Source organism: Phocoena phocoena, chromosome 1, assembly GCF_963924675.1.
Source record: "Phocoena phocoena chromosome 1, mPhoPho1.1, whole genome shotgun sequence".
NCBI lineage: Eukaryota > Metazoa > Chordata > Mammalia > Artiodactyla > Phocoenidae > Phocoena > Phocoena phocoena.
The window spans coordinates 19657799-19678394 of NC_089219.1; the positions used below are offsets into that span (position 1 = coordinate 19657799).

General features: G+C 41.0%; 2 protein-coding genes across 2 annotated transcripts; one reads left to right on the forward strand and one right to left on the reverse strand.

Annotated features, from left to right (window-relative positions):
- Window positions 1–1047: 1047 nt before the first annotated feature.
- SYF2 (SYF2 pre-mRNA splicing factor) lies at window positions 1048–6930 on the reverse strand. Its single transcript, XM_065872492.1, has 7 exons — window positions 6877–6930; window positions 6535–6645; window positions 4498–4623; window positions 3963–4080; window positions 3525–3615; window positions 2259–2357; window positions 1048–1473 (listed from the first exon to the last, which is right to left on the reverse strand). Exons 1-7 carry the CDS (start codon window positions 6901–6903, stop codon window positions 1308–1310), a joined length of 738 nt encoding a protein of 245 aa, XP_065728564.1. The 5' UTR covers window positions 6904–6930; the 3' UTR covers window positions 1048–1307.
- Window positions 6931–10598: 3668 nt separating this feature from the next.
- LOC136121930 (pre-mRNA-splicing factor SYF2-like) lies at window positions 10599–17330 on the forward strand. The gene is made up of 6 exons (XM_065875814.1): window positions 10599–10625; window positions 10844–10954; window positions 14657–14774; window positions 14882–14972; window positions 15805–15903; window positions 17165–17330. Exons 1-6 carry the CDS (start codon window positions 10599–10601, stop codon window positions 17328–17330), a joined length of 612 nt encoding a protein of 203 aa, XP_065731886.1.
- The last annotated feature ends 3266 nt before the right edge of the window (window positions 17331–20596 follow it).

Sequence of the window (20596 nt, forward strand, 5' to 3'; positions counted from 1 at the left end):
GTGATTTTGTTTAAGGCTATTGCAATACTCAGGACTAAAGACCTGAACTAAAGTTGTGGAAATGGGAAAAGAAACATATCTATTTTCAGAGGCAGCATCAAAGCCCTATGATCAGACCTGATTAACTGCACATAGATTAAATGCTAGGAGAAACAAAATAAGAGCAGAAATAGAAAGTACTACATAAATTTTAAAAGGGAACAATTACCAGTGGTATTAAATGTTCATGAAACACAAAAGCTGAAATATTTGTGAAATTTTCTCTGAATTTCTGATTTTCCTTAATTTGCAATGTCCTAATTAGGTACTAAGTATTGTTACCATCACATAGAAAAAAATTATACCAATCTCTCACTCCTGACTTTTATTAAACTATTATTGCGATAATAGTACTGTGGCCTTACGTTTTCATCTTTCAGATACATACTGAAATATTTATAGATGAAATTATATATTTAGTATTTGCTTCAAAATAACACAGGAGTTATACAGGGAAAAGTGGATAGAAATAAAGACAGAACAAAGATTGGCATTAAGTTGATAATTATTGAAGATGGGCATTGGGTATACGGGACTCATTGTACTATTCTGCCTTCTTTTGAATGTTTGGAATTCCCTATAATAGAAAAAATTTTCATGTTTGTGGAATGGAAGCATGTATGTGTATGTTTGTGTATATATAAATGTGCAAATACAAATACTTGTTTTAAATGATAAATTGTTTAGCAGGGATTCTATTCCACATTTCCTTTTTTAAAACGGAACTGTGCATAGTCAGTAATCATGGGAGGACAGTCCTGCTACTTCCTGAACTTGGTCCTAAGCAACCCGGGTAGAGCCTATACCCACCCTCCAGCAGCCACTGCTCCCTTCCTCATCACCGTCCTTAGCTTTGGAGTCTACAACCCCAAATAGTTCCTGAGTCCAGCTCTAGATTTTGTCAAATTCATAAAAACATTCAAAGTAACAATGACTGCATTTACGTATGCTGCCAGCATTCTTAAAGCCAAAATGCTTCAAAGATTCAACAGTCATACACATTGAAAATACATAGAAAAATAATAGAATTTATACAAAGTAGATTTTTACAAAACAAGTACATTATAAGAAATACATCTTATATCCAAGCACAAAAATGTGGAAATATACATGGAAGTAGAAGTTTAAGAAAAAACATTTATTTTTAAATGCTGAGTGGGAAGGCATAGACCGAGTTCTGGTTTACTGGTGTAACTCTGAAGAGAACTTCAATTTGCTAGTAGAAATTTTCACTCCATTCTCAAGCTTCTAAACAGTTCCTGAAGGGATTAGACAGCTGTTCCTCTTTCCAAATTCTGTTTAATTTCAGCTGTATATTTCCCATAGAATCTTTCTGCCTTCTTGTTGAATTTGGCATTCCTTTCATTAATGTAGTCAATATCTGCATCATCATTATAGGGACGTCTCCGGCTGTATTTGTCTCGTTTCTCAATTCTGGGCGAAGAAAATAATTTATAAAATTCAAAACTGCCTTCTTTATTGATCTTAATAAAACATGGCCAAATAGAATAGAATCAGTACACTTAAGACTAGCACTTTGGGAAGGGGCGGGAGGAAGGCCAGTTTCATCAAGATGAAGTTGAAACTGCCAATTAACAGCACAACCCTGGGTATGAACCATGAAATTTAGTAAATACAAACTCATCTTTACAATGTTTCTAGAAGAGCAATGCTACACTGCTAGGAACTGGACACATGAAGTATCACTTAACAGAAAATAATTACAACAGTAATTATATTAATAATAACCACAGCTAATATGAACAGAGTACACAGTATATACTAGACACTATTCTTAATACTTAAGTGTATTAGCTCCTGTAATATAAGTTCATTTTGCTCTACCTGATCAGCATCAGGAATCACATTCCTATCAGTATGAAGAAACACAAATATACAAAGACAGATTTACTAGAACATTTGTACTTCTTCAAATCAAAGAGTGGAATGGTTGTTAAAGTAAAAACAAGAATAATTTCTTAAAGAATAATTTTCTTTATAATTTTCAATTATAACAACTCAATTCCATCAATATTTTGTTTCTTCATTCCAAATCATAGGGACTCAACCCATCCTTACTGTCTGTCCCCAAAACCACTAGAGATGCTAGGTCAGAAATGAGGAAGTATAATATCTGTCTTCTCAATTCATTCTAAGCATATTATGTCCATTTTGTCATTAAACGTTTAAAATTTCAGGCTGCTACACGGAGTACTCACTGTTTTTCCAGGTCTACGACCATCCTATCAATTTCCTCTGTGGAAGGCACATGTGTCCCATGAAGAAGACTGTTGGATGTTGGGTAAAACTCTTCCTCACTGGAAAGATGGCAACAGGGACTTGGAGTAACACTGCAAGTGCTCCACATTTTCAAACTAAACTACCATTCACGATGAGAGACAAAATACATACATATCTTTATACTATGGGATCCTACCTTACCTTTTAAAAAACAACAACACAGGATTAGAAGGGACAGAAGTAAGAAATCACTTATGCCAACACCTTCATTCTACAGATGAAAGAGCCCAGGGCCAGAGGTTAAAGGACTTGCTTCTAGGCTCAGGATATTTCTCTTTCCACTACAGCAGGCCAACAAGCTGCAGCATGTTTCTATAAACAGTTTTACTGGGACAGGACACAGTCCGTTTGTTTATATCACCTCTACAGGCTGCTTCTGCTTTCACATCACAAGGACAGAGTGGAGTAGCTATGACAGAGACCACATAGCCCACAAAGCCTAAAATATTTACTATCTTGTCCTTTACAGCAGAAGTTCACCCATACTGGCACTAAAGCATTCTGCGTCCCAAAATATCTGAATAACTATGGTAATCTGGGTATTAAACTCTCAACACCCAGTCATAGTATGCCCAGCTAGAAAGATAACCAGGTGGTTAGCTTAACTGCTGTGGATGAGCAATAAATAGTGTCATCACGACCAGAAACTATTCTTAAACAGCTGTGGATAACCCATACCCAAGCACTGCAGTCTGTTTGTATTTATGTATGTACGTTTATATACATGCACAAGTACATCAATATCACTTCAGAAGGGCTTCCCTGGTGGCGCAGTGGTTAAGAATCCACCTGCCAAGGCAGGGGACATGGGTTTGAGCCCTGGTCCGGGAAGATCCCACATGCCGTGGAGCAACTAAGCCTGTGCGCCATAACTACTGAGCCTGTGCTCTAGAGCCCACAAGCCACAACTACTGAGCCCATGTGCTGCAACTACTGAAGCCTGTGCGCCTAGAGCCCATGCTCCGCAACAAGAGAAGCCACTGCAATGAGAAGCCTGCAAACCACAACGAAGTGTAGCCCCCGCTCGCCGCAACTAGAGAAAGCCTGCGCGCAGCAACAAAGACCCAATGCAGCCAAAAATAATAAAATAAATAAATAAATTTATAAACAAATAAAGTGTAATGTTTAAAAAAAGAAAATCACTTCAGGATGAAAAAGGACTGGCATTAGTCCTGTCAACTTACTGCTTTTCTCTCAGTCTCTCATATGTTTCCATGTCCGGTTTGATCTGTTTGGTCAGCCGATGGTACTGGCGAAGCTGGGCAGCAGCATAATCTAAAAATAAAATGAGAATCGGAAATGACGTATTTCCTTGTTTGGTCATTACTATTCAGAGAAAAATCAAAATTATTATTAGCAATATACACACTAATCTAAGCAGAGCCTCCATCCCGAAGACGCTGATAATACAGGCTTTAATTTCAGCACAATGAGTAAAGGGATCCAGCTGCCTCAAGCACAGCCTTTTTTACTTCTGCCCTATGAAATATGTTTGTATTTTTCTTGGGAGTAAGCCTCTTGGAGAATATTCCATGAAGGGGTATATCCTTTCTTAAAACCAGAAACACTGAAGGCAACGCTTACCTCACATGCTCATTCAATAAAGTAAAGGTGAGTTTTACCTGAAAATCCCAGGTCGGGATTTTTCCTCCTCTTTTTCCTCTCCCATCTTTCTGCATCTTCTGCACTGATCTCTAGCAACTTCACTTTCTCGTAGTCTTCCCCTCTTGCTGCACATTCCTGAAAAAGAAAGGAAAAAAAGCTAATGCCTGCCCAAATGATCCAAGCAATTATTTGACCTATTTTAAATAAAGATATCAAGCAATACATTAAAAATAATGATTAATATTTGAACGAAATTTGATAATCTACTATGGTATATAAGAAGTGAGTACATCAATCTAAAAAATAATACTTATTCAACATTTATCAGGTGTCAGACCCTTTTTTAAATGTTTTACATGCATTGACTCATTTAATTCATAATTAACTCAAATAATTATTACAGGTCCCATTTTACAGATGAGAAAACATAGGCACAGAGAAGTTAAATTACTCACCCAAAGCTTGGTAGCTGGTAAAAAGCATTTTTTACTGCCTTAATACTCTAGAAAGATTGAATAAACCACTTATGAGAATAGCAGAGTAGTTCCTAACCTTTTTCTTTTCTTCTTCTTGTAGTTCCCATTCCAAACGAGCTTTTTTGGCTTCCCAATTTGCAGGTAACTTAAGTCTTTTATCTTCTTCAACAACTTCCTGGTGATTTAATTTACGAGCTTCATTCTAAAACCATAAACGCAAAAAGGCTATCGTCTGAAACACGAAAATAAATCCAAACAAATATTTCCCTCTTTGAGGAAGGTCAAGACACGTTAACAAGAGGACTCCATTTTAGCCTAAAAGCAAGAGAACCATCAGAGGATGTTAAGCAAGGAAACGGCCTAATTAGGGCTGCATTTGTATACAGGCAAGAAATGTGCTGAGTTGCACTGGTTTGCTGTGCCAAAGGCCTGGGCATTAATGTCTCACATTATGAGAAAGATATTCTACTTTCAATTCTCTTTTAATCCTGACTGCTGCAAAGAAGAAGCCTCAATTTGGGGCTGGGGGCTTTAATACCTATCATAATATCTCTAACCTTTCCCAAGTCCCCCCTCCTCTTTAGATATTTTAGCAGTTTACATCATGTCAAATGAAAGGCATTTTCCATTTAAATTACTGTATGTAGAGTCTGTTTTAAAATAACTGCATAAAACAAAACGAGTATACCATCTTAGGGACAACTTAAGTTAGATGTTTCTTGGGTTACAGGCTGGTGGCCGTTAGTCCAGGAAGACATGTCTCTTAATCCAACCCCATGTTCTTTACACAGTCCCTCCAAGTAAATATGTAAGTGTGCTGAATTCTTTATTAAATTTTTCTGGGTAAAGAGAAAAACCCAGAACATTCCTCTCAACAACCATCCCTCACATACTCTTGGCTCTGACAATGCCCTCCAGTTGAAGACACCAAGAACACACGTGTAGTCAAAGTTGTGTGTATTGCATTGAAGGAAACAGCAAACCATGGGGAACTGGAGGCATTTCAGTGAGAGGGTGTTAGGAGGAGCCACTTACAGGATTTGAGTTTGTATCAGGTGACTGGAGGGAAAGGTTCAAGGAAGCACGGTTGTGCCCTGGATTAGGCACTGTCAGAAAGCCAGGGCATTCTATGACTGGGTATCTTCAGTTTTTATACAGGAAGCAGAACTAACGGAGTGAGGCTAGTGCTGTATTTGTCACTGGTGCTAGCAGAAGTGGGTGCTGTGTGGTCATTTCTGTGGTTTGAACAGTTTTGTTTTCATCACACTGTGCCAGTCAGAGTGATGTTGGAGTTTTGTGAAACCATGGCCAAGCTACCAGTCAGGCCCCTTTGAGGTGAAACAGTCAAGAGCTGCTTTTTTGTTTCTCAGCTCCAACTGCAGCCAGTTGTTTGCTGGACTCTTATCCTTGATATGAATTCTCTTCCTTTGCATTTGTTCCCTCTGCTTAGATATTTCTTCCTCAAACTTCTTTATTTTTCTGGTAACATCTTACTCATCTTTATAGCAGTACTTTAGGTGTCACCTCTTATACGAGGCACTCCCTGGGGGCCCCTAAACTATACCAATCTCTCCTTCACTGCACTCCCAAGGCACTTTGTTCCTCACTCAAGCATGGCACTTATCACAATGTAATTTCTAGCTAGAACGTCTCCTCTACTTAAGAGCAGAGGACTTATCTTACTCATCTAGTTCCCTACCTGCTAGCTGAACCACCGACCCTATAGACTTCCCGAGATTTGCTGATTATTTTTGAATGAAGAGGCAACTAGCTTTCTTAATGCACAAGTTTCTTCCAGTCTCTAGCTCCACGTATTTCCCTAGATAAAATGAAGAGTTTACTAGAATCATACAGGACGGAGGCGGTTAGTAACAGAGACCCCCAAACTAGCCCAACTAAGTTAAAACAGATGGGGGTGAAGGAAAGCTTGGTGAAAGCATGTCCCTTTCCAAAAGTGACTACAAGGTGTTGCCAGGTTGATAAGCATCGGGACTAAACTTTCATCAAGCTCTGCGAGTCTGTCACACGCGCTGGTGCGGCTTCCTCGTCGCTCCACAAACGCGCACGGGGCTGGCCACGTGACAGGTCTCAGCTGGACTCTGGGGCGACTCACCCGCTTCAGGTGCAGCTCCCGGAATTTGCGCAGTCTCTGTTCGCGCTTCTGGGCGGCCAGCTCCTCGGCCGCCGCAGGGGGCTGCTGTTCCTCCGCGCCGTCTACCGGCACCTGTGGCGGAGGACAAGCTGGAGTTGGGGCCGGTTAGGCTTCTCCCCGGAGAGCCCAGGCGGATTACTCGCGGGTCCCGACAGTCCAGGCCGGGCCCTCACCGCCGACCCAGGCCCCAAAGTATCTGCGCCTTCCTGGCCCGGCACACAAGCACCTCCTCCACCTCTCGCCCTTGCCGTCCCTCAGAGCCCTCCCCAACTAAAACCCCTGGAAAGAGCCGGCAGCACTCACCTTTTCTGCTACTGTCGCAGCCGCCATCACAACCTTTCCTCGCCCACTTCCGGCAACAACCCGGAGCACTTCCGCCGGCCTTCGGACTGCAGCGTCAGTACAGATTAATAGCCTAGTATAAGCCCCGCCCCTTCCTGTCAGCCTCAGGAATTTAGGACCAATCCCTGCCCCTTTTGGCAGTGAGACGTTTTCAATTGGGCAGGGCCTTGCGCAGCCGCAAAAGGCCGCAGAGGCGGGGGCCGGAAGGGTGGAGGCAGAGAGAAGCGCTGGCGGTTTCGGTAGAGGGTGGCTAGGTAGGAATGGTGGAGCTGGGAGTCTCGTGGAAAGTCACCTCAACTGTGTGCTGCACCCTTGAGCGAAAAGTGCTTTCCATTCAGCGCTTAACCTGTGTCACCTCCTCCGAGGCAGGTTTCCCCTGACTACGTTGTATCGCGTAGGCCCTTAGTACTGTCATATGTTACCACTTTCTTTCTCTTTAATATATGTAAGATGTTTTTCTCGTCTGTTCGTTTTCTTTTTCCCCAACGACGTTGTAAACTGCAGGAGAGCAGGACCCGTCCCATGCTGTTCGTTCTTCGTGCTCAGCGGTGAAACTGCGCCAGAATTAATAATAGTGCTGAAGTTATTAATATAATTCAGTTAAGGTTCTGGATACAAGAGAAATACATGAAAATAATTTTTTTCTTCACTAAAACCATTAATTAGATGTGGAAATGAAAAAGTAATCCCCCAAATGAAAAGATACCTGGGTATAAAATTTAAACGGTAATGTGAAGAAAAATACGAAATAAAGTACAAAGAAACTAAATTTCAGTAAGTGATGAAGGATTTTCTGGTTGGAAGACAATAGAAAAATGTAATATCACAAATGAGTATCTCGAATGAGTATAAATGTAATATTATTCCATCAATCTCAGTGGGTTGTTTTTGTTTTTTTTGGAACTGTAAAATATTGTGACAAAAATCTAAAAGTAAAGTGAAACACTATTGGTGAGCCTGTGAAGTGTTACCAGCCAGGGTTCTTGGACTCTTTAATCAATAGAAATTGATGAGGCCAGATGAGGAATTCAAGCAAGGTTTGAATTGGGACTCTTGCTGCAGCAGGAGGGAGTGAAAACAAGTACAGGTGCCCTTGAGCTCCCTGAGGGAGTGGTGGAGAAGGGGCACGCTAGCTGGTCCTTTTAAATGGTAGGGGCGGATCCATAGGTTGGGCCAGAGGGTTGGCTTAGGTGGTCTGCCCACCTGTTTGGTGGTGCTGTGTTCAGGGATCATGCTGCAGTAGACTGCTTTTGTTCCTGACATCTCAGAAGAGGCAGTTGGGTTTTGGGCCTTTTTTGTATTGTGTGTTTCGTAATTTGCCCCAACTGCTCATGTACCCAGTTACTTTTAGTCCCTTATTGTTTCCTTGTGGTCCCAGGTCCCAGCCTGTCTCAGTAGGACTGAAAATTGGTACAACCCTTAGGGAGAGCAATTTGGCAATATCTATAAAAATTACAAAGGCATCTAATCTTTGACCCAGCTATCTGGGAATTTATCCTACAGGTACAATTGCACAGGCATAAACTGACTTATGTACAAGGTTGTTCATTTCAGTTTTTTGTAAAAGCAAAAAATTGGAAACAACTCAAACGTCTGTCAATAGAAGACCGGTTAAATACATTATGGTACATTCGGGGGAAGCTGTAAAAAGGAATGGGGCAGGGAATTCTCTGGCCGTCCAGTGGTTAGGACACTGTGCTTCCAATGCAGGGGGCACGGGTTCAATCCCTGGTCGGGGTTCTAAGATCCCACAAGACACGTGGCACAGCCAAAATAAATAAATAAATAAGGAATGGGGCAGCTCTCTGTATACTAATTTGGAAAGTTCTCCAAAGTATACTAAATGAAAAATGCAAGGTACAGACCTGTATATGGTTATAGTATGCTATATTTAAGAGGCAATGGGCAGGATTAGGGTTACTAAGAACATATTTTTGCTTTGCAAGAAGCTAATATAAATGACAATCTGGGGGATTTACTGTATATATACTTCGAATCATATTAATATATTTCCAATTCCAAAATTAAAAATTTTTTACAGAAACAGCCAAGAGTAGTTTTGGAAAAAAAAACTGAGAAGGAACTTATCTTACTAGGAATTAAAATTTAATAAGAGACTTCAGTAAAAACATTGGCACAGAAAATGACACATAATCGGAATAGAATAAGGTCATGGGTTCAGTCCCCATATGGGCCACCAAAAAAAAAAAAAGGAACAGAATAGAAAGTTCACAAGTGGATTTAGTGGGAAAGTGATGCTTTCTAGAATAGAAGAGAATAAATGGTCAGAATATCTATTCCCTGACTGAATTATGAGTTGGCTGCATTTCTTTAGTCACATCTTCTGTCTGAAGACTTTCTCCTATCCTATCCTTCCTTCTTCTCCTTAGGATTAGGGGTAGCAATGGCTCCCTCTTGTTGCTAGCCCTGGAATGCTTCACTCTTTTGTTGGTTTCTCTTAACCCAGTCTACAGTTCTGTAAACAGTCCCTTTATTAAACTCTCCTTAATTACTTGGTTTGAGTATGTAGGGCTTTGACGGATAAAATATTTTTACAAATCGTGTAATTCTGGTTAAGTGATCATACTGAAAATAACTGACATTTCTGTATTCCTAAAGAATAAAAATATGTGTTAGGATTGCTCTGTCAAATCATAATGTAGAAAAAATATAAGCTTATGACTGCTAGATTTGCTGCTTTCACAGTTGTTAAGAAACTTGTCTCATTTAAATTAACTGCACTAAACAGTCAGTTCCACGCTTATTTAATTATTTATGTAGGCACCACAAAGAAGACAGTATGAAAAGCTGTAACAGGGGAAACTGACCCTTAAGGTGGTGAAGGTTAGGGCCCCCTGAAGAAAAACATTTAAAGACATCTTAGGAGGAGGACACACCTAATCCCAACTGGTATATTGGTCATTTGCTATGGGCCAGGCACAAGTCACAAATATTTCACAAATATTGTCGAATTTGTCCTCAAACTACTCTGTAACATGGGTATTGTATTATTATTTATTTTTCATAGATGATGAACCAAAGAATAGACGAGTTAAGTAGAGAATGGTTATACAGTTCATTACTGAATGAATGGACAGATATACGAAGAATGGTGTCCTATGCAGAATTCTGAGAAGAAAGTCAAAATCTCACATTAATCCAAGAAATCTTTCTGCATCTCGGAGATGCTTCAGGAAGAGATCCCAAGTACCCTCAGTCAATTTGTTCCTTCCTTTCTTCATTCAGACAGTTCGGGGCACAGGGAATCCGCTGTGAACAAGACAGAAATAGATCCTGTTCTCTTGGAGCTTCCGTTGTACCGGGCGTTGTACCGCCACGCAAAGATTAAGATAGGATGCTGTGATGGTGACTGTAGGCCTACTTTGGTCACTTGATGGGCACAATCTGTGCTCTGGGTTGCTTTCTCACACTTTTGGTGGCGTTTTCTTCCTTTTACCCCTCTTCCTCAGACGATTCCGCCGCGCTGCCCTCGTGTCTCCACTCTGTGCGCCTGGGCCCAAGCCTGGCCCAATCGGATACAGCCCAAGGGATTGGTTCCTCAGCTGGGGAAGCAGAAAGGGGCGGGGCTTTGTCCCGAAACCTGTGGCTGCTGGCTGACGGAAGTGAGCTGGAGACTCGGAAAAGTTGTCGCAGGAAGTCTAGGGAAAAAGCGCTACTGGGTGATGGCGGCAAAGGCTAAGGCAGAGGAGGTGGGTGGGGCTGGTCTTGCCCAACGGTTGGGAGTGTAGGCTAGACGACGGCGGCTAGACGAAGAGGTAGTGCCAGGGAGGCAGAGACGGGGGCGCAGACACTGTGGGGTCGGGGTCGGCGGTGAGGGCGCCCGGCCTGTCGGGAACCGCGGGAAATCACCTGGGCCGTCCGGGAAGAAGCCGAACCGGCCCCGCCTCCAGCCTGTCCTCCGCCACAGGTGCCGGTAGACGGCGCGGAGGAACAGCAGCCCCCTGCGGCGGCCGAGGAGCTGGCCGCCCAGAAGCGCGAACAGAGACTGCGCAAATTTCGGGAGCTGCACCTGAAGTGGGTGAGTCGCCCCAGAGTCCAGCTGAGACCTGTCACGTGGCCAGGCCCGTGCGCGTTTGTGGAGCGACGAGGAAGCCGCACCAGCGCGTGTTGACAGACCTGCAGAGCTAGATGAAAGTTCGGTCCCGGTGGTTCTCAACCTGGAATCACACTGAAGTCACTTTGAGACCTTTTAAAAGCTAGACATGCTTAGGCCTCACTTCCAGAGTGTCTGATTTGATCAGTTTCTAAACACAGACTTTGGTATTTTTTTAAGCATCCTCTCCCCGCACCCTCCTCTCAGCTCAAGTGATTCTGTCAAACCTTTCTTTTCATGGAAGGGGATACCGTGGACCAGAAATGGAAAGTAACTTGTCTGTTGTCACGCAGCAAGTTGGCGTCATTCATCCAAAAACAGCCCCTCGCCTAATGGCCTCTAGTGTGCTATAGCCAACTATCAACAGATGGTGTGGATACAGCGGTAAATATGGTAAGGCTGCTGTCCAGTCATGGAGGCAGATCCGTAATCAATAATTACTTCACGACTTGGTAAATGGTATGTTAGAGGGAGGAACAAAGTGCCTCAGAAGTGCAGAGAAGAAGACAACTAGAGACTAAGGTGACAACTAAGCTGCTTGAAAAATGGGTAGGATATTATTAGACAAGTAAAGGAGTTGGGGAAGTGGTATAGAGCAGTAGGAACAAGAGCAAAGGAAAAGTCCTCATTAGGATAGGTCAGCAGGCAGCTGGAGACAAGAGGTATGTGTGAGGATGGTAGTTATCTCTATTTGCGCAGAAAAACGCAATCTAAAAACTAGTGGGACATACTTAATTCACTTGAAATACTGTAAAAAAAAAAAAAATAGGAGGCCGGATGATGTGTGAAGAAGCAATGATATAATTCAAACATCCCCCTTTTGCAGTTCTTAATGAGTCACCGGATCACAGTCAGTGGCTGTGAACATCACAAAAAGGATAAAATCAGAGATTATGTGTCTCCTGATGGAAGTATGTAGCACCAGTTTCATATAAGTAGACTTGCTAAAAATAAATCTAACCTGAATTGGGGACTTCCCTGGTGGTCCAGTGGTAAAGAATCTGCCTTAAAATGCAGGAGATGCGGGTTCAATCCCTGGTCGGGGAACTAAGATCCCACATGCCACAGGGCAACTAAGCCCACATGCCACAACTACTGAACTCGCACACCTCAACTAGAGCCCGTGTGCCGCAAACTACAGAGCCCACGTGCTCTGGAACCCGCATGCCACTAGAGAAGAGAAAACCCACACGCCACAATTAGAGAAGAGAAAACCCGCACGCCACAACTAGAGAGAAGCCCGCACACCACAACGAAAGATCCTGCATGCCTCAACGAAGATCCCGCGTGCCGCAACTAAGACCCGACACAGCCAAAAATAAAATAAAATAAATAAATAAATCTTTAAAAAAAAAAAAAAAACCTGAATTGGATGAAACCACTAGATCTGCTGACCAATTTACAGAAAATACAGGGGTCAAAAAATATGTTATAGGACATTATAGGGAGGCAACTAGCAGATGCCACTTTGGGAAACAATAGGACAGTCAACACAGTCATTTTCACACTCCTCAAAAAAGCAATGGATAAAAAAGATGGAAAAGGAAACTATACATTAAATAAACCTTAAGAGGTGTACATACATATTGACTAATCGCAACATGTGGGACTTGTCTGAATTCCAATTCAAACAGATTGTAAAAATAATAATGAACACTTATGAGACCATCAGGAAAATGTGAACACTGACAAGATATTTGATAATAAGGAATTATTTGGGGAGTGTGCTGATGGTATTGTGGTTAAAGAGATATTACAATATTATAGGTAGAAAAGAAAACCAGCTAGAAATCAGGAAATTTGGGTTCTTGGCCTAACTCTGCCACTAACTCTGTCACCTAAAACTTTCTGAATTTCATAGATAATAGGAGAATTAGATTGTAGTCCTTCTCATACCACCTTCATGGTTTATACTGTAAGTGTGACCACCTGTCCACTTCCTCAGTGTTTTTATTTTTTTAATAAATATTTATTTTATTTTTGGCTGCATTGGGTGATCGTTGCTGCACATGGGCTTTCTCTAGTGGTGAGTGGGGGCTACTCTTTGTTGCGGCGTGCAGGCTTCTCATTGCAGTGGCTTTTCTTGTTGTGGAGCATGGGCTCTAGGACTTCAGTAGTTGTGCACGCAGGCTCAGTAGATGTGGCTCGCAGGCTCTAGAGTGCAGGCTTCAGTAGTTGTGGCACGCAGGCTCAGTAGCTGTGGCTCGCAGGCTCTAGAGCGCAGGCTCAGTAGTTGTGGCACACGGGCTTTGTTGCTCCGAGGCATGTGGGATCTTCCCGGACCAGGGCTCGATCTGTGTCTCCTGCATTGGCGGGCGGATTCTTAACCACTGCACTACCAGGGAATGCCCCCTCTGTTTGTTTTTAAAGGGAGACTAAATGAGGCGTTAAGATAGGTGTTTTTAGAGGTGTTAAAACTGAAACTTTGTCTTCAACCCAATCTGAATTAAAAAAGGAATGAGAAATGGAATCACTTTCTCAGTATGTGACTGTGTCATTCAGTAGTATCTAAAATCATCTCAAGTACCTCTGTACAGTGGAACTCATACTTTGGGAAATGCTGTTTCAATCCAATCCTAAGTGACTTGCTTACATCACACAGCTAGGGAGTAGTCAAATCAGTATATTTCTCAGGCCTTCTTACTCCCAAACTATTGCTCTTTCCATCTTTACCACATGGTTCCTTGAAGGCAGTAAAATAATACTTAAAGATATAGATATTGGTGTTTACCTCTCTTCCCCCTACATGAAATCTCTTCAGTACAAACACACTCTCACACAAACTTCTCCAGTGGCTCCCTTCCTTTCAGGATAAAATCCAGAAGTCCATTTTGGATGGCCTACCATACAAGATAGGTAACATTTATTTGGATTTGTTTCCATACCTCTGCTGACAAACTTTGTGTCCTGGTGGTAGAATGAAGCTCGAAAATTAAATCACCAGGAAGTTGTGGAGGAAGATAAAAGACTTAAATTACCTGCAAATTGGGAAGCTAAGAAAGCTCATTTGGAATGGGAATTGCAGGAAAAAGAAAAGAAAAAGTAAGTACACTCCTGCCACCTTCATAAGCTGTGGATTCAAATATTATATTGTGTTTTGTTCAGGCAGTATATTGCATGGTAGTTAAGCATTAAGCATTCCAGCTCTGGTTTCCTCATCTGTACCTTAGAGAGTTTTGAGAATAAAATATGGAAGACATTTACAACACTGCCTGGCACATAGTTACAGCCACATAATGGATATTAGGGTAAAAGGTTAAGCTACAGTAACAAAAGCTCCAACAATAAGAAAAGATAAAGCTCATGAGTCTCTCCTGTATCAGTTCCCAGTTGAGCAGCCCAAGTCACCTGGCCTGATGCAGCTCCAAGGGACATTGAGAAATGGGCGGCCATGAGCCTAGAAAGGAGGCAAGAAAGGATTTTGATGGACATCTAATGTGTTCCCCACAGCTATCTTTGGTGTCAGTTTTATAGATGTATTATTTCTTACAGATATAGCAGATTCCACAATTTTCTTTGTAAACTGGCCATTTTACTGTCTTGATGGCAGTCTTTAGGCCTTTGATTTGAAAGGAATTAAGGAATTGTATAAGGCAATAAAGCTAATGTTTTTTCCCCTCGTTTTAGGAATGTACAGCAAGAGGGGAAGACTATAAGAAAGTCAAGTTGCTCGAGATCAGTGCAGAAGATGCAGAAAAATGGGAGAGGAAAAAGAGGAGGAAAAACCCCAATCTGGGATTTTCAGGTAAAAATGGCTTTTACTTTATTGAATGGGCCTATTAATGGCCCATTTAACAAGTCTAGTAATGCCCCACCCAACATCTAAAATAGTTTGGGTTCTCATTTTTTCAGATTATGCTGCTGCCCAATTACACCAGTATCATAGGTTGACAAAGCAGATCAGACCTGACATGGAAACATATGAGAGACTGAGAGAAAAGCAGTAAGTCGATGTGATTTAAAAGCATACATCATGTATGTTACTGAAAGGCCTTGAATTTAAGAGTGCTGATTCTGGAGCTTTGCTTCCTGGCCTTGGGTCCCGGCTCCACCACTTAGTAGCTGTGTCACACTATTTTTCTCTGTTTCCTCATCTGTAAATAGGGAATAACAACAGTGCCCACCTCACAGGGTTATTATCAAGATTAAATAAATTCATACAATGCCCTCAATCAGTGCTTGGCACATAGAAAGCACTGTATATGTATTGGCTATTATTTGTTATCATTGATTATTACTGTTGCTATTACCCTTATCCACAGGTAAGGGACACAGTAATACTTTCTTTCATCATGCACAGTAAACAATGGTAAACTACACTCCTTACCTAATTATGTAAGACAGGTACTGTGCTAAAGATCAAGACTGTTTTAACAGTGATAGTGTAGATAGTGGAGAGGGCTGTAAATTGTGCCCTCAACTGAGCATGTTACTCAAGCTCTCCTACTGTATGAACTTCGTTCATTCCATTAACCTGTGGTCCTCAGCTAACTCATTTGGGCTTTGGAGGTTTTTTATTTTTTGGCCACACAGCATGCAGGATCTTAGTTCCCAGATCAGGGATTGAACCCACGCCCCCTGCAGTGGAAGCATGGAGTTTTAACCACTGGACTGCCAGGGAAGTCCCAGGAGTAGATATTTATATATTTTTTGGTCTGAATTCTATTTCTTTGAAATCAAGTATCTCAGTTTTCCACTTTTGACCACTAAACATTGTCCAGTTCTGAAGGTATAGGATCTTTTTTTGTGTTACTCACCACTTCACTCTTTTTCAGTGGAGAGGAGTTCTACCCAACATCTAACAGTCTTCTTCACGGAACACACGTGCCTTCCACAGAGGAAACTGATAGGATGGTCGTAGACTTGGAAAAGCAGTAAGTACTACAAATGCAGCCTAAAGTTTTAGTAGTGATTCATGCTTAATAACAAAATTAACTATATGGTCTTGAAGTGTAGCAACTGGATTGAAGTTAAGGAACATTTGAATTATTAGTTTGAAGAATGGTCCCATTCACCACCACTTTTATGTGTGTGGTTTTTTTAACATTTTTATTGGAGTATAAGTGCTTTACAATGTTGTGTTAGTTTCTGCTGTATAAAAAAGTGAATCAGCTATATGTATACATATATCCCATATCCCCTCCCTCTTGTGTCTCCCTCCCACCCTCGCTCTCCCACTCCTCTAGGTGGTCACAAAGCATCAAGCTGATCTCCCTGTGCTATGCAGCTGCTTCCCACTAGCTATTTTACATTTGGTAGTGTATGTATTTCAATGCTACTCTCTCACTTCGTCCCAGCTTACCCTCCCCCCACCCCACCCTCCTCCTCAAGTCCATTCTCTACGTCTGTGTCTTTATTCCCGTCCTGCCCCTAGGTTCATCAGAACCATTTTTTTTAGATTCCATATGTGTTAGCATACGGTATTTTTTCTGACTTCACTCTGTATGACAAACACTAGGTCCATTCACCTCAAATAACTCAAATTTCGTTTCATTTTATGGCTGAGTAGAATTCCATTTATATGTGCCACATCTTTATCCATTCATCTGTCGATGGACACTTATGTTGCTTATATGTGTTTTGAATGGGGTAACTACTAGGCAGAATCTACAGAGTACGTATAAAAATTCTCTCAACGTAATATGTGACCACTCATATTTCAGTGTGAACCTGGGTAATTTCCCAAACTTCAGATCATCTGATGATACTGTTAAGATTAAATTCAAGAAGAATGCTCATTGAACATATATCCTTGTAGGATGCTTTCTAAAGATATTGCTTTCAGGCTTAACTATTAAGAACAAAAAGGAGGGACTTCCCTGGTGGCACAGTGGTTAAGAATCCACCTGCCAACGTAGGGGACATGGGTTCGATCCCTGGTCCGAGAATATCCCACATGCCGCAAAGCAACTAAGCCCGCGAGCCACAACTACTGAAGCCCGCGGTCCTAGAGCCCATGCTCTGCAACAAGAGAAGCCACCGCAATGAGAAGCCCATCACCACAATGAAGAGTAGCCCCTGCTCACGGCAACCAGAGAAAAGGCTGCGCACAGCAACGAGGCCCCAACACAAAAATAAATAAATTTTAAAAAAAGGAATGCCGCTTTGAATTCTGTATATTTGTTTCCATTACAGAATTGAGAAACGAGACAAATACAGCCGGAGACGTCCTTATAATGATGATGCAGATATTGACTACATTAATGAAAGAAATGCTAAATTCAACAAGAAGGCAGAAAGATTCTATGGGAAATATACAGCTGAAATTAAGCAAAACTTGGAAAGAAGAACAGCTGTCTAATCTCCTTCAGGAACTGTTCTGCCAAATTGTACCAGTAAATCAGGACTCTTTTCCTTTTATAATTTGTAAAGACATGTTCTACAAATCTGTGTATTTTCATATATTTATTATTCATTTGTTTTAGAAAAATGTCTTGTATTTCTGTGTTTGAAGTGTGTGCTTAATGTGTGCACTCTGCTAGGCTTAAAATCCTTAGATACGAACACAAGTCATCATCATGCTGAAATCTGTCATACATTTGACTTGACCTGGAGTTGAACTTGGGAGCTTCAGAGGTGAGTTGCTAAATTGGCACTAATTCTTCTTATAAGCTATGGTAGGTAGTGAAAGGCAGGCAGTGGTCACTGGAAATTCAACCTAATCCCTCCCTGCTCCAAGAGGTCACAATTAGCAGGTGCTTGCCTGTCCCATGTTGTATCCCATGGCCCAGGTGCATTTATGGGGCAAGCATAGAGGGTGGGAGACTGATTCTCCAGTAGCATTTTACAAATATGCCATCCTTCAAAAAGCAAATATCCCTTGGAAGAAGGTAAGTTAAAACACTTGGTGAAAATATTATTAAAATACACATAATACAATCTTTTTTTTTAAAGGCTAACTGGAATTCTAACCTTATTTAAACTGTAACTAAAAAATTAGGACATGCGATTTTAGTAGTAATTATGGGAAACAGAGGATAGAAAACCTGAAGTCAGGAGTATCCCATGAAAGTGAAGATTGTGCCATGTTACGTGAATAAAAACATGCCTAGGCTTGAGATCAGTATAAGATGGGCACACTTATTGATCAACGAGTAGGAAGCTCTGATTTAGCTAATGACGGGTTTATAAAGATGGTAATATAAATGCTAATAATAAAGGTATATTCAGTGTACTGTGAATAGCGAAATTTTAACATTGTGGTACAGTCATACAACTACAGAATGAGACAGATCTAACATGAAAAGATGCTCTTACCTATATAAAGAGGTTTGTATGGAATAGGAATAAAATCCAGGATGTGCACCATACTATTTACAGTGATTGCTGCTGGGAATGGGAACAGATGTGGTAATTTTACTTATTTTTAAAAATAATTTGACACAAATACACACCCATGCTGCCCTATCTTATCAAAGAGTAATAACATGCCAGTAGTTTTTTCTTCTCCTGTATTTTCAAAGAAACATTTAATAATACCTTTCTACTAAGGGAAAAGGAGGGGAGGGAAAAATTAATGTCTTCAAAGACATCATACTGACTTGGGCTTAAAGGACAAATAGGATTTCCCCAGAGGAGACAAGTGCTCCCAATAGCCAACCAAAAAACAGATGTCAGTATGATCTGAAGACTACTCTGAAGGTGACTAGGTGGATGGTAAGAGCCACTAATTCAAACAGGCAATACTGTAATTAGCCCAGTATGGGAAAGGTTCATTTTGAAGAGCTGAGGCAAGCTTTGGAAACTAGAGTTCAGAAATTGATACTCTTCAGTTAGTAGATGGTAGTTAAAGACAGAGTGGAGGAAATTAGCAAAAGAGCTTGTAGAGGGAGTAGGCTAAGGATAGAATCCTAACAGTGGGCAAAGGACAAAAAGCCACTGTAGATAATGGAAGAGGTCAAAGAAAAGAAGACAAATGCATGGAAATCTCTGCCTGAATGACAGAAAAATTTGAGAAAGGACTCCATGAAGAAATAGTGAAAAGTGAGCCCGCATAAGAACAAGTTTTATTTTGCTAGGTAAGCTTAATAAGTGCTTCAGCAAAGAAAACCAAAGGACAGCATGCTGTGGTTGGTTCAGTAATCATGGCTTCTCTAGAAAAAAAGCAAAGCATTACACACCTGAACCTACAATCTAGGGCTGTGCTTTCCAAAATGGTAGCCACCCACCATATGTCACTAGTGATCATCTGAAATGTGACTAGGGCAAATTGAGGTGTGCTTTAAGTGTAACATACACACTGAATCACAACACCTACCCAAAAAAAGTAAAATACCACTTTTCTACATTATATGTTTAAATATTTTAACATCCTGGGGTAAAAAACGAATTCACCTTTTAACTTTTCATTGAAGCTCTCCTTTCTATTGGACAGCACTAAATCTAGTCTCTTGGTACAATTTCTCACTGTCAGCGCCTGTTTGCTATATTGTCCACAGGTTATGTAATGACGTGGTATCACACCTGGGCAACTGCATCCCACTTATGTAATGACAGGCAGTCTGGGAATATGCACAACGAGTTATCTTCTGTGTTACAAAGCCTAGGAGAGACTGAGCACAGTTGTCCTGGCCACACACAAACGACAAGGTCAGGTTAGACAAGGACTGACAGGACTTCATGGGGTGATTATGAAAAAAAAATGGAGAAAGTGTACATTCTTTTCAGGATACTGGGTAGTAAAAAGAAAATGAACTAATAAAGGGAAAATAGGCAAGTCTCAAGGCTGAAGGAGAAGACCACTGTAGAAGTGACATCTCAGAAGTGGCACATATCCATAGCAACTAGCCAAACCTCTTACATAAGGTCATAATCAAAGCAGGTGCTTTTCTGTTACCAGCTAAGTGAAGGTGAAAATGATCTTAGCATTATGTCCTCAATTCATTGCAGAAGTCTCCCTTAGAAGGAAATCCTTGAGTTCTATAGCTTTACTATAGGAATAGAAATTATATGTCCAGGAATGTATATATCCAAGTCTAAATTTGTACATTTAAATTTTTCATAGGGTCAAATTTAAGAGCAGCTCTTATCCAATACAATGTTCTACCATAGAAGTATTCTATTATCTGCACTTTCCAGTAAGTGGTTACTTAAAATTCAGTTCCTCAGTCATACTAGCCAACTTCTCAAGTGGTCAATAGCCACAGTGGCTGGTGGCTGTCTTCATGGGAAATGCAGGTAAAATACTGGACAGCACAGCTTTAGTTAATACAGTATTACATTGCACTTGAGGATTCTTCACCATCTTTTTAAAGTCAACTTCTACTTAAAAATTTAGGACTTAAGCCTGCTCATCTATTATCTAATTTCTGGGTGTTTGTCTTTTCCCAGGTTTTTTGTCTTGCCTCTAATATTCTCCTCATCCTATTCTCTAACTTGTTATCCCTGCCTATTGGAAGTCTATTTATTTCCCAAACTAAAGAGTCTGTTCAAACTTAGGGCAAGATTCCAAGGAGTAGGAAAGAAAAACATTCAAGCAATCAATAGTACCCACCCCCATCACTAAAATAAAACCCCATGCATGTTTTTGATCTACTAGGATTTTTATTTTTTGCTTAGGTTCTAGCA

Bases quoted from the DNA above. Each gene is read 5' to 3' on its own strand.
- SYF2 (XM_065872492.1), bottom strand. From the start codon at position 6,903: ATGGCGGCTGCGACAGTAGCAGAAAAG. The intron at 6,646-6,876 runs GTGAGTGCTGCC...CCTCCGCCACAG, and splicing joins CTGCGACAGTAGCAGAAAAG to GTGCCGGTAGACGGCGCGGA. The intron at 2,358-3,524 runs GTAAGTTGACAG...CCATCTTTCCAG, and splicing joins GAGAGACTGAGAGAAAAGCA to TGAGGAAGAGTTTTACCCAA.
- LOC136121930 (XM_065875814.1), top strand. From the start codon at position 10,599: ATGGCGGCAAAGGCTAAGGCAGAGGAG. The intron at 10,626-10,843 runs GTGGGTGGGGCT...CCTCCGCCACAG, and splicing joins CAAAGGCTAAGGCAGAGGAG to GTGCCGGTAGACGGCGCGGA. The intron at 14,973-15,804 runs GTAAGTCGATGT...ACTCTTTTTCAG, and splicing joins GAGAGACTGAGAGAAAAGCA to TGGAGAGGAGTTCTACCCAA.